This window comes from Bos javanicus, chromosome 19 (genome assembly GCF_032452875.1).
Source record: "Bos javanicus breed banteng chromosome 19, ARS-OSU_banteng_1.0, whole genome shotgun sequence".
NCBI classification, from domain to species: Eukaryota; Metazoa; Chordata; class Mammalia; order Artiodactyla; family Bovidae; genus Bos; species Bos javanicus.
Window position 1 is genome coordinate 55,185,777 of NC_083886.1, and position 12,045 is coordinate 55,197,821.

The 12,045-nt window shown below is 55.0% G+C and overlaps 1 protein-coding gene across 5 annotated transcripts in view; it reads left to right on the top strand.

The window, feature by feature from the left end:
• The first annotated feature begins 401 nt into the window (after positions 1-401).
• Positions 402-12,045, top strand: part of DNAH17 (dynein axonemal heavy chain 17) — a 94,733-nt gene continuing 83,089 nt past the window's right edge. For 2 of the 5 annotated variants that reach the window (XM_061389833.1, XM_061389835.1), the window contains exons 1-11: positions 411-536; positions 1,437-1,798; positions 3,579-3,772; positions 4,554-4,746; positions 4,908-5,007; positions 5,262-5,347; positions 5,562-5,687; positions 6,415-6,567; positions 6,669-6,758; positions 8,408-8,575; positions 8,803-8,919. In XM_061389833.1, coding sequence (XP_061245817.1) covers positions 1,454-1,798; positions 3,579-3,772; positions 4,554-4,746; positions 4,908-5,007; positions 5,262-5,347; positions 5,562-5,687; positions 6,415-6,567; positions 6,669-6,758; positions 8,408-8,575; positions 8,803-8,919 — 1,572 coding nt within the window. In that variant the 5' untranslated portion in view covers positions 411-536; positions 1,437-1,453. Of the gene's footprint in view, positions 537-917; positions 1,799-3,578; positions 3,773-4,553; positions 4,747-4,907; positions 5,008-5,261; positions 5,348-5,561; positions 5,688-6,414; positions 6,568-6,668; positions 6,759-8,407; positions 8,576-8,802; positions 8,920-12,045 lie in introns of those variants that run through there. The other 3 variants (XM_061389837.1, XM_061389836.1, XM_061389834.1) reach the window with 3 other exon arrangements.

Sequence of the window (12,045 nt, forward strand, 5' to 3'; positions counted from 1 at the left end):
TCAATCTTTCTGATGCTATTGTAAATGGGTAATTGTTTCCATTATCAGGTTTCAGTGAGTATGATTCTAGTGTGAGTCAGGATACATGTTATAATGTCTATGTACCTCTAGGAAATGCAAGGTGTATAACAGCCAAGATAATGGGGCGGGAATGAAACAATAAAAATTAAACTAGAAAAGGCAAAAAAAAAAAAGGTAAGACAAATAAGCATTTAATAAGACAATAGATTTAAATCCTGATACATTTGTAATTTCATGAAATGAAAATGAACTAAATGTTCTAGTTCAAAGGCAGTTTGTTCGGTCCTAGAGCCTTTCCCACTGCAGTGGGTGATGGACAGTTTTTCCTTAACCACACCACAGTGGTCACTCAGGTCCTAAGAAAGTTCTAGAATCCCAGTTCCCATGAGACTTGCAGAAGTTCCATGGCAGTTGGCATCCCTCGAGGGACGGGAGCCATTTCCTTTACTGGTCTGGAAAGAGCTGCCAATCGTTTGGCTCTGCTAGCTACCTGAGGAGCCGTTTGCTGTCAGCTGGTGAGTGGGCGAGAATTGTGCTTAGGGGCAAAGCTGAGGGGGCTCAAGAGGACAGAGGTGGAGTCCAGGTGCTGGTGGCCAGTAGCCCCGTTACCCTCCCCACACCCCCACACAACTGGAAGGTGTCCTGTTCCCTGCTCGTGGCCAGTCAGGGTTTGGAGCATCCCTTTAAATTTCACGCTCACAAGGAATGCCTCGTTTGTCTTGGTTCTTTGGGGCTTCAAGGGGGTCCCCCCCTCCCGGCTCTCCAGTTAACCCTGTCCCTATAAGAGAGCTACAGGGGATTCTCCCAGAGGGAATGTGAGCGGCAGTCCACGGGGAAATCCCTTTATGGGCACGTGATGGGGGTTGGGGGGCGGAAGAGATGCTGAAGGGCAGGGCAAACGTTGGGGTACACTGTGGCTGCTGTTAGGATGGGGAGAATATGACCTTCACCCGCTCATCGGGCCGCCCCCTCTGTCTGGCATCTGGGGGGAGTGATGTCCTCGTCCCGGGATCTTGCATCCAGGCCCTCTGTCACTTCATTCCGTGACATTTCCCTTCCCCGCCCCCTCCCCTTCAGACTCTGTTGCGATGAGGCTTGCCTTTTCCCCAGGGCCCATCTCTACCTTTCCCAGCCCGTTAACTTGATGGTCACAGTGAACTCAAGCAGACACACTGCCTGGTGGCCCTGCTCCACGGTGACACCTACAGCCAGGCAGAGGGCGGCTGTCCTGCTAGAGCAGGACACAGGCTCCCGGTACCCCAACCCCACCCTCCAGCTGGAAGCAGCGTCTGCACGACGATCCTTCTTTCTCTCTCGATTGGTCAGAACGGGCATTTCAGATGGTTCCGGTGATGGGTGGGAAGTAAAGATTCCCTAGGAGGTGGCCACTGCCTCAGTGTCTGTTCCCGAAACAGTGTAGGCTGACGTCAAGATGACGATTCCCCCAGACGTCAGATTGGAGTATATGGAGAGTGTCGCTTCCCTCGTCCTGAGGTTCAAGCCGGACAAGTGGAGTAAAATGATGGGGACGGAAGAGAACATGGCTCTGTTCACCGACTTCTTTGAGAAGCCAGATGTTCTGGTTCTGGTGTTGACGCTCAACCCTGCCGGCATGATCATACCCTGCCTGGGCTTCCCGGCCTCCCTCAAGTCCAAAGGGATGTACTTCATCAAGAAGAGACCCGAGAACATCGGCAAGGCCAACTACAAGGAACGTCTGGTCTACGGGGACATGAGCCCCACGCCTGTGGACCAGCTGATCGCCGTTGTGGAGGAGGTAGATGCACCCAGGCCTCGGGGGGGGGGGTCGGGGGAGTGGGGAGGGCTCAGGAGGAACACCGCCTGCTTCCCATACTTTGTGTGAGTGGCCTTGAACCCTGCTAATCAGGGGTGGGTCCACAGATCAACATCCACGTTGCCTACAAGCAGGTCAGGTATTAGAAAGCTCAGGTCCGGCTGCCCTGGCCACCGAGACTGGCCTGCTTTCTAACAAGACCTCCAGGTGATGCTGTGCACACGAAGGCTGAGTGGCCCTGGCCATCACCTGTCTCTCTTGAAATCACTAGACCCTCCATACCGCCCTGGGGACAATCCCTGCCCACAGCCTCAAAAGGTGTGGGCCATTCGAGATGCAGTAGAAGGGTTTCCCAATTCTGAGACTTGGAGCAGAGAAAGGGAAAAGCAAGTGCTGTCTTACACGTCTCCCCACCGTCCTGCCGCCTCGCTGTCGGCCGGCGTGGGAGGTGCAGCCCGCTATGGACCGTCGGGCCAGCCAGAGTTCCAGTGACTTGCTCTCCTAGGCATCGCTCACCTCGTCTGTGAGATGGGGGTAGTGGGCGTCCCCACCCTGTACAAATTCCGGCCACAGGGATAGTTAGTCAGGACTCAGACCGACCTCCCCTCACGTCCACTGAGATGGCTGGCATGGCCCAGAACTGGTCGTTCAGTTGTGTCCGACCCTTTGCGACCCTACAGACTGTAGCCCGCCAGGCCTCTGTCCGTGGGATTTTTCAGGCAAGAATCCTGGAGCGGGTTGCCATTTGTTTCTCTATGGTAACTTCCCGACCCAGGATGAATCCACATCTCCTGTGTCTCCTGCGCTGCAGGCAGATTCTTTACCCACTGAGCCATCAGGGGAGCAACCCCTGACAAAGCACCAGTTTGGAGGCTGCAAGTCCCAGATCGACGTGTGAACAGGGCTGGTTCTGAGTCCTTTCTCCTTGGCTGTGGATGGCCGACTTCACGTGTGTCCTTATGTCTTCTAAGGACAACAGTCTTACTGGGTTAGGGCTCCCCTTAACTACCTCTTGAAAAGTTCTCTCTCCAAATCCAGTCATATCCTGAGGTGCTAGGAGTCACAGCTCCCACATGTGAATCAGGGGGACACAGTTCAGCATATAACAGCACCCCCAGGCAGCAGGGAAGGTCTGCCTTCAGCCAGGAGTGTGTGCTCTTGTGGCAAGCGTGTGGAGAAGGCTTTGCCTCTATAAAGACACAGGTGCAGGGGGACCTGCCTGGTGATCCAGTGGTTAAGAATCTGCTTTGCAATGCAGGGGATTCAGGTCCAATCTGTAGTTGTAGAGCTAAGATCCTACATGCCACAGGGCAACTAAGCCCATGCGTTGCCACATGCCACTGAGACTCAATGCAGCCAAATCAATCAATCAGTATTTTTTTAAAAAACTTGAAAGACACAGGGACTGGGAGACTTCCCCAGTGGCTGAGAATCTGCCTTGTAACCCTGGGGATTTAGGTTTGATTCCTGGTTGGGGAGCTAAGATCTCCCATGCCGCCACAAAGATCCCACATGCAACTGAGACCCCAGGCAGCCAAATCAACCAATCAGTATTTTTTAAAAAAGAACTTGGAAAAAAAAGCCCAAGGTGGGGAGGCTTTCATCACTGGTCTCAGCACCTTGACCAGCCCCACCACCTTCTTCAAAGGGAGAAGGGCTCGGTTCCCCTGGGTCCCGGGTCGCCGAGGACCCCACTCCTCCTGGGTGTCCCCCCACCCAGGTGAGAAGGCTCGAGCAGAGCCACAGAATCCTGTCTTTCCAGGTCCTCTACTCCCTGTTAAACCAAAGTGAAAACATGAGCGGCTGGCCCCGCGTGGTCTCAGAGGACATTATGAAGCAAGTCCACAAGCTGAAGAACGAGATGTTTGTGATGAGCGGCAAGATCAAGGGGAAGACCCTTCTGCCCATCCCGGAGCACCTGGGCAGTCTGGACGGCACGCTGGAGTCCATGGAGAGGTCGGGGCCCGGCTGGGGAGCTGGAGGGAGGGGTGGTCCCTGAACCCCCAGGGCAAGCTCCCCACAAACTGGTCTTGGTGCTAGTGAAGCCCAGGAGGGCAGGACTGTACCTTTAGGTGCTGAGTCTGAGACAGGGCATTGGAGCCCCCCAGACTCCGCTGGGCAATGGCTGGACCCCCGTGCTCCAGCCCCCCTCCATCACACACGTGCACTAGACCCTGCATCACGTGGCATGCCAAGAGCATCACGTCATCTGGGGTCACACAGGAAGGGGGATCCCCAGCTTTAGGGTGTGGGCAGTGAGGGGCATGGAAGGGGTTTGCAGCAGGTGGAGGCTGCACTTCTGAATGGAGGCTGAGGCTGCCCAGAGACCCCCAGAAGCCCGAGGACCCCCAGGTGTCACCTTGCACCTGCCTGAGTGCCCTTTGCAACGGCATGGTGTGCACAGCTCTTGAAGCTGTGGCAGTGCCTGCCTGCTCCCTTACTCCCATCAGAGGGCGAGCACTCCTGCGGGGCTCATCACACAGGCGGGCCCTCTAGGCCCCCAACACTCACGCTGTGGTGACCCGATCAGAACTGCCCAGGAGCCGTGGTGCAATATGGATTTTATTCCAGAGCTGGCTCCCCTCATCCTCTTTCTCGGGGGCACCAGTACCCCGGGCAAGACCCAGTGTTGTCTCAGGCTCTGTCCTGGACGAGGGCCATTGGGGGTGGAGCTGGAAGAAGCCTGCGGGTGTAACTGAGAGCATCCCCCACCCGCCCCCAACCCTTGGCTCTGCAGGATCCCCTCCTCCCTGGACAACTCGCTGCTGCACGCCATTGAGACCATCATCATTGACTGGTCCCACCAGATCCGGGATGTGCTGAGCAAAGACTCGGCCCAGGCCCTGCTGGACGGGCTGCACCCCCTTCCCCGAGTCGAGTTTGAGTTCTGGGACGCCCGGCTGATGAACCTCAAGTACATCCACGAGCAGGTGATGGCTCTTCTGCCCCCGGTGGCCAGGCACCCACAGGAGTCCCAGCCTTCCCGAAGGGACCCGGGTAACCCAGATGGATCCCTCAGCGCCGGCCTGGGGGTCAGGCAGGCTTCATCTGGGGTCTGTTGGAAAAAAAAAAAAATTGATCTCCTTTGCAGCTCAATAGGCCCAAAGTGAATAAAATAGTCGAGATCCTGGAAAAAGCCAAAAGTTGCTACTGGCCAGCCCTGCAAAATGTGTACATGAATGTTACTGAAGGTGAGCGGGTGGCCCTGTGAGAATGTCCCCCCTCCACCAGAGGAAGGCGTCAGCACCTCCTGGGTGGGCCCCTTGCCGACCCTGGGGATGGAACGGGGTCTGCCTCCCCCCATCAGCAGTTCCTTGGAGTCCCGCCTTTTGAGGGAGCAGGTGTCTGTAAACACACTGAGCTGCCCGTCACCATTTCTCGCCATCAGGGATGGGGGCTAGTTTCCACTCCTGTGGGGATGAGCCCCAGTTCTTGTTCCACGCAGGCCTGAAGGAAGCCAACGATATCGTTCTGTACCTGAAGCCCCTGCGTATCCTGCTGGAAGAGATGGAACAGGCCGACTTCACGGTGGTACGTCAGCTAGAGAGGGTCCCTTGGCTGGCTTGGCAGGCTCTGGGCTTGTGTCTTAGGGCAGCAAGGGGCTGCGGGCTTCCTGGCTGTGATCAGGCACAAGTACTGGGTGGGGGAATCTCTTCTTGCCCTTGGAGTTCCCCCCTCCTGGAGCCGTGTGGAGTGGGGAGCTGAGGTGCTGTGACCAAGCGCCCCCCCGCCTGTCTCTCCCCAGCTCCCGACCTTCATCACCAAGGTGCTATACACCATCTGCTTCATCTGGGCCACCTCAGAGCACTACAACACACCCTCCAGGATCATTGTCATCCTGCAGGAGTTCTGCAACCAGCTCATCGACATGGTAGCCCCCAGGCCCCAGTGCCTTCCCTCCCCCACCCCCAGCGTTCCCCTCCCCCATCCCACCCTGCATCCCGGTCCATGTTCAACCAGGCAAAGATGTGGGTGCAAGAATTTTCAGGCTCCCGGCTAAGGCTAGGGCCCCCTGGGTGGCCACCCAGGGTTCTCCCAAGACCTGGGGCAGAGCCAGCCCAACCTGCCTTATGCTGGGAGGGAGGAAGAACGAAAGAGGGGCTGCTCACCGAGTCCCAGCACCCCAAGACTCAGCCGGGGGCTTTGAGGGGTTTATCTGCTCTGACAACACCCATTCCCTTTCCTTCTTCCACTTCACAAGCGCACGTTACGCAGCCTCCAAGGTCTGAGTTGCAGCTTTGGGCCCTGGGCTACCAGAGTGTGTGAGAATCAGGCTCATGGTCCTGTCTCCCGGCCTAGAGGGACGCAGTGGCCCAGGGTTCCGCAGCCAGAGCAGGACTGCATTTCTGGGCCCCTCATCATCTGCCTCCAGAGTCTGGTGGTGCTGTGACCTTGGCCTGGGCCGAGGGGCCCCACAACTGGCCCTGGGTGGGCAGACCGGCTAGGCCACGAGCCTGAGGGACAGCGGGTGTATCAGACGTGGTCTAGTGGCCTGGGGCGGGGCAAGAGGGTCGTTTTAACCAACCGTGCAGCTTTGGACAGCGCACCTGGGTGTCAGCCCTCTGGCTCACCTTGGGAACGTCTTCCCTTCCGCCCAGACGCGGACCTTCCTGAGCCCCGAGGAGGTGCTGAAAGGCCTGCAGGGGGAAACTGAGGAGGTTCTGAGTGGCATCTCTCTGTCCGTGAACGTCCTGAAGGAGCTGTACCGGGCCTACGACTTCTGCTGTGCAAACATGAAGCTTTTCTTCAAGGTACAGCCTGGGTTGCGGACAGCGGATGAGAGGAAATAAGTTGGGGTGATGTGGACCCCATGGGACCCCATGGACCTGCCTTTTCTCTCTCTTTCTCCTAGAAAAACAAGGAGCCGGTGCCTTGGGAATTCCCTTCTTCTCTTGCCTTTTCCAGAATAAATTCCTTCTTCCGCCGTGTCCAGACCATCGAGGTAAAGGTGGAATTTGGCTCCGCTCCCTCTTAGGAGAACTGCGTCTTCTGTCCCTGTCTTCCTTGAACATGGGCTCCCAGGAGGGAAATAAGTCACACCCAAACATCTATGTGACAGCTTCCCCCACCAGGCCCAGAGCTGTTAACCCAGAACAAAGCGGTCCATTTCAGTTGCTTTCCCCTTTTCTCCTGCCTTCTGTCCACAAGCAGGTTAATGACAAGTTCATTGACCTGGGTCAGGAAGCCTGCAGGCCAAGGGAGAGGGTGAGTGGGACTAAGTTAGCACAACTGAGGTTTTCAGAAGGACCTTATCTGGATACATGGAACGACACGGGATACATGGAATGACACAGGACACATAACATGGGACAAATAACACTTTTAAAGAGGTTCAGAACAGTTTGCTCTGGGGAGAAGAGGTGAGAGATGAAGGCATGTGCAGGGCAAGAAGGTTTTCCTTCTTGTTTTGTATTCTGTAGGGGATCTCTTTTTTTAGATCTACTTTGTACACATGTTACACTATTTAAAAAAATAAAGCAGGGTTGAGGGGTGGATCCTAGAACCATTGGGCAATGATTTTTTGAGGGATATTGTCAGCTGGGGCTCTGGGAAGGCCTCTGGTTCCCATCCACATCCTCTGGGAGGCAGAGCAGGAAACCCCTTGAGATGCCATATCTCGGTCACAGAGCGTTTCTTCATGTCCCAAGGCTCCCAGCCCGAGAACTTGAGGGCCCCAGCTGAGTTTCTGGCCAAATAGCTGCTGGTTCCTACATTGTAGATTCTGAATCGGGATGGAGCTTCTGGGAAAAGAGGGGCTGCTGGGAAAAGAGTGGGTGGGGGAAACGGCCCTGCTGTCCACCCCTTGCCCGATGGGCCATGCCAGCTGTGCCACCTGCCTCTGGTGTGAGAGGCCCAGAATGCGGGGCGTGACGCTGTTACTTTCCAGTAGGTTTGCTTGAGTCATATCTCGATACACCTTGGATCTTTGGTGGGAAACGGCACCAGCCTTGTCTCCAGTTTAGGGGAGGGACTGGAGTGCCCTGCGAGCACCGGATCAGGCACATGGGGGCTGCTTGTGGTCCTCAATGAGGCTTTGGGGGTCTCAAAGGGGAAATGAGAGCTACAGACAGAAGCAATAGATAGCTCAATAGGACTGAATGGGGTTAAATGCCAAACCAGCGATCTTGGAAAGGAAGGTACCTTCTGGGCTAAAGGAGCTGGAGAAGGTAAGGAGAGACCCGCGTCTCGGAGGGAACGAGCAGGTGGGATTGACCTGTAAACACCCATCAGGTGCCCAGTACATGAGGCTGTGAGGGACCACCGTCTGCCTTTCTGACCACTTCCTCCCACAGTCCAGGAAGTGGGGCCCCTGTAAAGTGTGATTTTTCTTAGAGACACATGTCACCCAGTGTTGGGCCAGGACAAGATCCTGACCTTCATCTCCTCCTCCTCCTCCTCGATCACAACTGGGAGATGACTCACGGGACTCTCACTTCCGTCTATCTGTGTGCATCCCTGAAATGGCTTTAGAGAACATTAACACTGATAAGCAGAGGGCCCCTCGGGACTGCCCTGTGGCCCGGGGGCTCCTCCCCTCGGGGGTCAGTCAGGAAACTGAATTGATGAGGGTACGGGGGTTTCCTCCACCAGGATCTTTATAAAACAGCCATCGAGTTTCTGAAGCTGGAGAAGATTGAGCTCGGGGGCGTGAGGGGGAACATTCTTGGAAGCCAGGTGGCCCAGATCTACGACGAGGTCTTCGAGCTAGTGAAGGTTTTCGCCGACTGCAAATATGACCCCCTGGACCCTGGAGATTCAGTAAGTCGGGGGGCCTGAGCGGGGTCAATAACAAATGCCCCGAGGGTGGGAAGGCATGTGGAGGGGAGCGTGTGTGTCAGAGAAAAGACAGCATAAGAACTCTGCCCTCATGACAGTGAACTTGCTGAGACGTAACCTGAATCCCGGTGGGTGGGCTTAGAGTGCGCCCACTCCAAGCTTGGCACGCTGGTCAAGGTTCTAAGGTTGGGGATTTAATTTGCTTCCAGAGTTTTGATGACGACTACGCTGATTTTGAGACCAAAATTCAAGATCTGGATAGGAGGCTGGCCACCATCTTCTGCCAAGGGTTTGATGACTGCAATTCTATTGAGTCCAGTGCAAAGGTAGGTGCGGGTGGGGAGTGTGCCCTGACTGAGGATTCGTCACACCAGCTCCGTGATGCTGAGAACGGTTGTTCAGTCGCTCAGTCGTGTCCGATTCTTTGTGACCCCATGGACTGCAGCACTCCTGACCATCACCAACTCCCAGAGCTTACTCAAACTCATGTCCATCGAGTCGGTGATGCCATCCAACCATCTCATCCTCTGTCGTCCCCTTCTTCTCCTGCCTTCAATCTTTCCCAGTGTCAGGCTGTTTTCCAATGAGTCAGTTCTTCGCCTCAGGTGGCCAAAGTATTGGAGTTTCAGCTTCAGCATTAGTCCTTCCAGTGAACGGTTGCAGAATCGATCTAATCATGCAATCTGAAGATTGTAGGTGAAGAGCCAGGCCCAGAAAGGACAGGGGCCTTTCTCAGTGCCTTAGAGAGAGTCAGCAGTTGGCACCTTGAGTAGCTTCTGAGGGGGTCTTACTGCTACATCTCATCTTAAGAGAGGAAAGTGAGCGTGGGGTTATTATACTGAGTCCTGCTCTCCATTTGTCCTTCTTTGATTCTGTTCCCTCATTATTTACATAAGGAGCAGAAGTTAGAGGCAGAGTTGCTCTAAAAATTAAAATGCATCCACATTTTGAGCTGCTGACACACTGACTCTTAACATTTGAGATCCGAGAATACACAGTATTATGCTGCTGCTAAGTCACTTCAGTCGTGTCCGACTCTGTGCGACCCCATAGACAGCAGCCCACCAGGCTCCCCCATTCCTGGGATTCTCCAGGCAAGAACACTGGAGTGGGTTGCCATTTCCTTCTCCAGTGCATGAAAGTGAAAAGTAAAAGTGAAGTCGCTCAGTCATGTCTGACTCTTCGCGACCCCATGGTCTGTAGCCTACCAGGCTCCTCCGTCCATGGGATTTTCCAGGCAAGAGTACTGGTCATTTCTGGGTGGTGGGGTGATGGCTAATATTTTTTCTGTCTTCTGTGTACTTTTCTACCATCTCCAGGTTGTGTGGGTTAGGTGTATAGCACTTTTACAGTTAGAAAAAGGAAATGCTTATGAAAACATTAAAAAAAAAACAGATTGCAGAAAAGTGCTAAAGCCCCTAGAGACCGTCGGTTTGAAAGAGAAACCCAAACGGCCGATACTCACATAGGTTGTTGGTTTGGCCTAGCAAATGATCGGGAAAGTGCAAGTTAAAACCACAAGGTGCCTTTTGTCACTGGTCAAAGTGGCTGGAGCTGCGAGGAGCTGGACACTGGTTCCTCTGCTGGTTGGTGCACCCCCCCCACAGGACCCTTCAGCAGCGGGCATATGGGGGGGCACGTGGAGACGGGCTCCTGGACCTTCCTGGTCCAAGTTCACGAGGCAGCCAGCATTTGGTGCCGACATGCCAGGATGTTCCTTTGCCTTTTGAGTATTTCTAAAGCAAAAACGCTTGAGGATTTGAAGCTCTGCAAGTGTAACGATCAATTAAGTCTTGGATGGAGTTGGTGCTCCAGGCAAAATATCAATGGATGCAAATTAATACAGAGCCTCCATGCTGTTCCCTTCTCTGGACACCCTTCCTCTTGGAGCCGCCTCGGGCACCTCCTCAGAGAGGCCCCCCCACTCACCTCCTCCTCCCAGCGGGAGCTCGCCCCTCGCCGCCATTGCCAACACCCACCTGCTTGGTTTTCCTTCTTCATGCTTGGCTCTCCCTGGCATCTGTCATGTACTGATCTCTTCGTGTCTGTCGTCCTCCCAACTAGAATATAAACTCCCTGAGGGCAGGTGCTTGGTTCAGGTTGACGCAGAACCAAGCCCAGTGCAAAGCCAGGCTTTCCTGGTGGAGGGAACTGGCCCCTGCTGAGGCGGTGGAGCTGTTCCCTGATGACTCCCTGGCAGACCTTGGGCAGGAACCAGAGGCTGTTAGCCCCAGGGCTACCCAAGTGCAAAGGGTCCTGAGTAAGGATGCCAGCCAGTGCTTCCACGTGGAAATGCTGGTCCTCCCCTGTGGCGGGGTCTCCAGAATGAAGACGATGCTGGAGCGGATGGACTGTGGCCCCAGTTAGCCCTTCTTGCCTGTGGTGGGGATGAAACCAGGAGAAGCACGACCCCAGACCTCTCGGAAGCTGGGTACCACCTTGTGCTGCCTTTCGGTGATGGGGAAGGAGGCAGGTTGAGGTGTCCACGCCAAGTTGCCAGAGGCCATAGGTCCCCCCTCGGAGGGGAGGAGCTGGCCAAGGAGGAGCTCTGGGTGGCACATGCGGGACTGAAGTCCACTCCCTGGGTGTTTTCACAGGCACTTCCCCACTCCGCCGTGGCCTAAATCGGCTTCTGTACTCTGCAAGAGAAAGTCCTTTTCAGACACGTGACTTTGTGTTAGATTAGAAAGAAAATAAGTCAGGAAGACTCTCGTAAACTGTTCTGTCTCCATCTGCTCATCTTCCTTCCCATACTGAAGAGCATTTTCTTCCCATTTGACAACCCTCCGCTCTAATTAGGACAGGCCCTTGGGGTGCCCTCCCGCCTGTCCGCTTGACCCCCTGCGTGTTCCCAAGCTGCCGGGATGCTATTTCTCGCTGTCAGTAATTCACACGCAGCTGGGAAGGTTCTAGAGCAATTTTCCACACAACCTCCTCCTGGCAGAGAATGAAGTTAACCTCCTTCCCAGAAGCCAGGGGCCAGAAAACATGTGAGCGTGAAATGAAGGGGAGAGAGAGGAAAAAAGTCAAGAGGGTTGTCAAGCAATAGAATGTGCTTTTCCCAACTGCTCTGTGTCAGTCTTCAGACACGACACTGGTGACCTCATGTGTGGGGAGCCCCTCCCCCCCGGCCACTGCAGGGAGTCGTGGTTAGCAACTTGGGGTCACAGCATCTTCCCGGGAGTCGGTTGCTGCTCTCGTTGACTTTCAGGGACCTAAAAATCTCTCCTGCTTTCTCAGCAGCCACTATTCCACCCTTTGCCCAAAAGGCCACTTATAGACACAGTAGTGGTCTTAGTTTTCATACCGAAAACTAGGGCAAATCTGAGACTTGGGCCCAGGCCTTCAGGGTCCAGGGGCTCAGGCAGGCACGGGGACTTCTCCCCTGGTGACCCCTGGCTGGCTGGGAGCTTCCTGAACATCCGGCACGTGTCACACTGTCCAGCCCACAT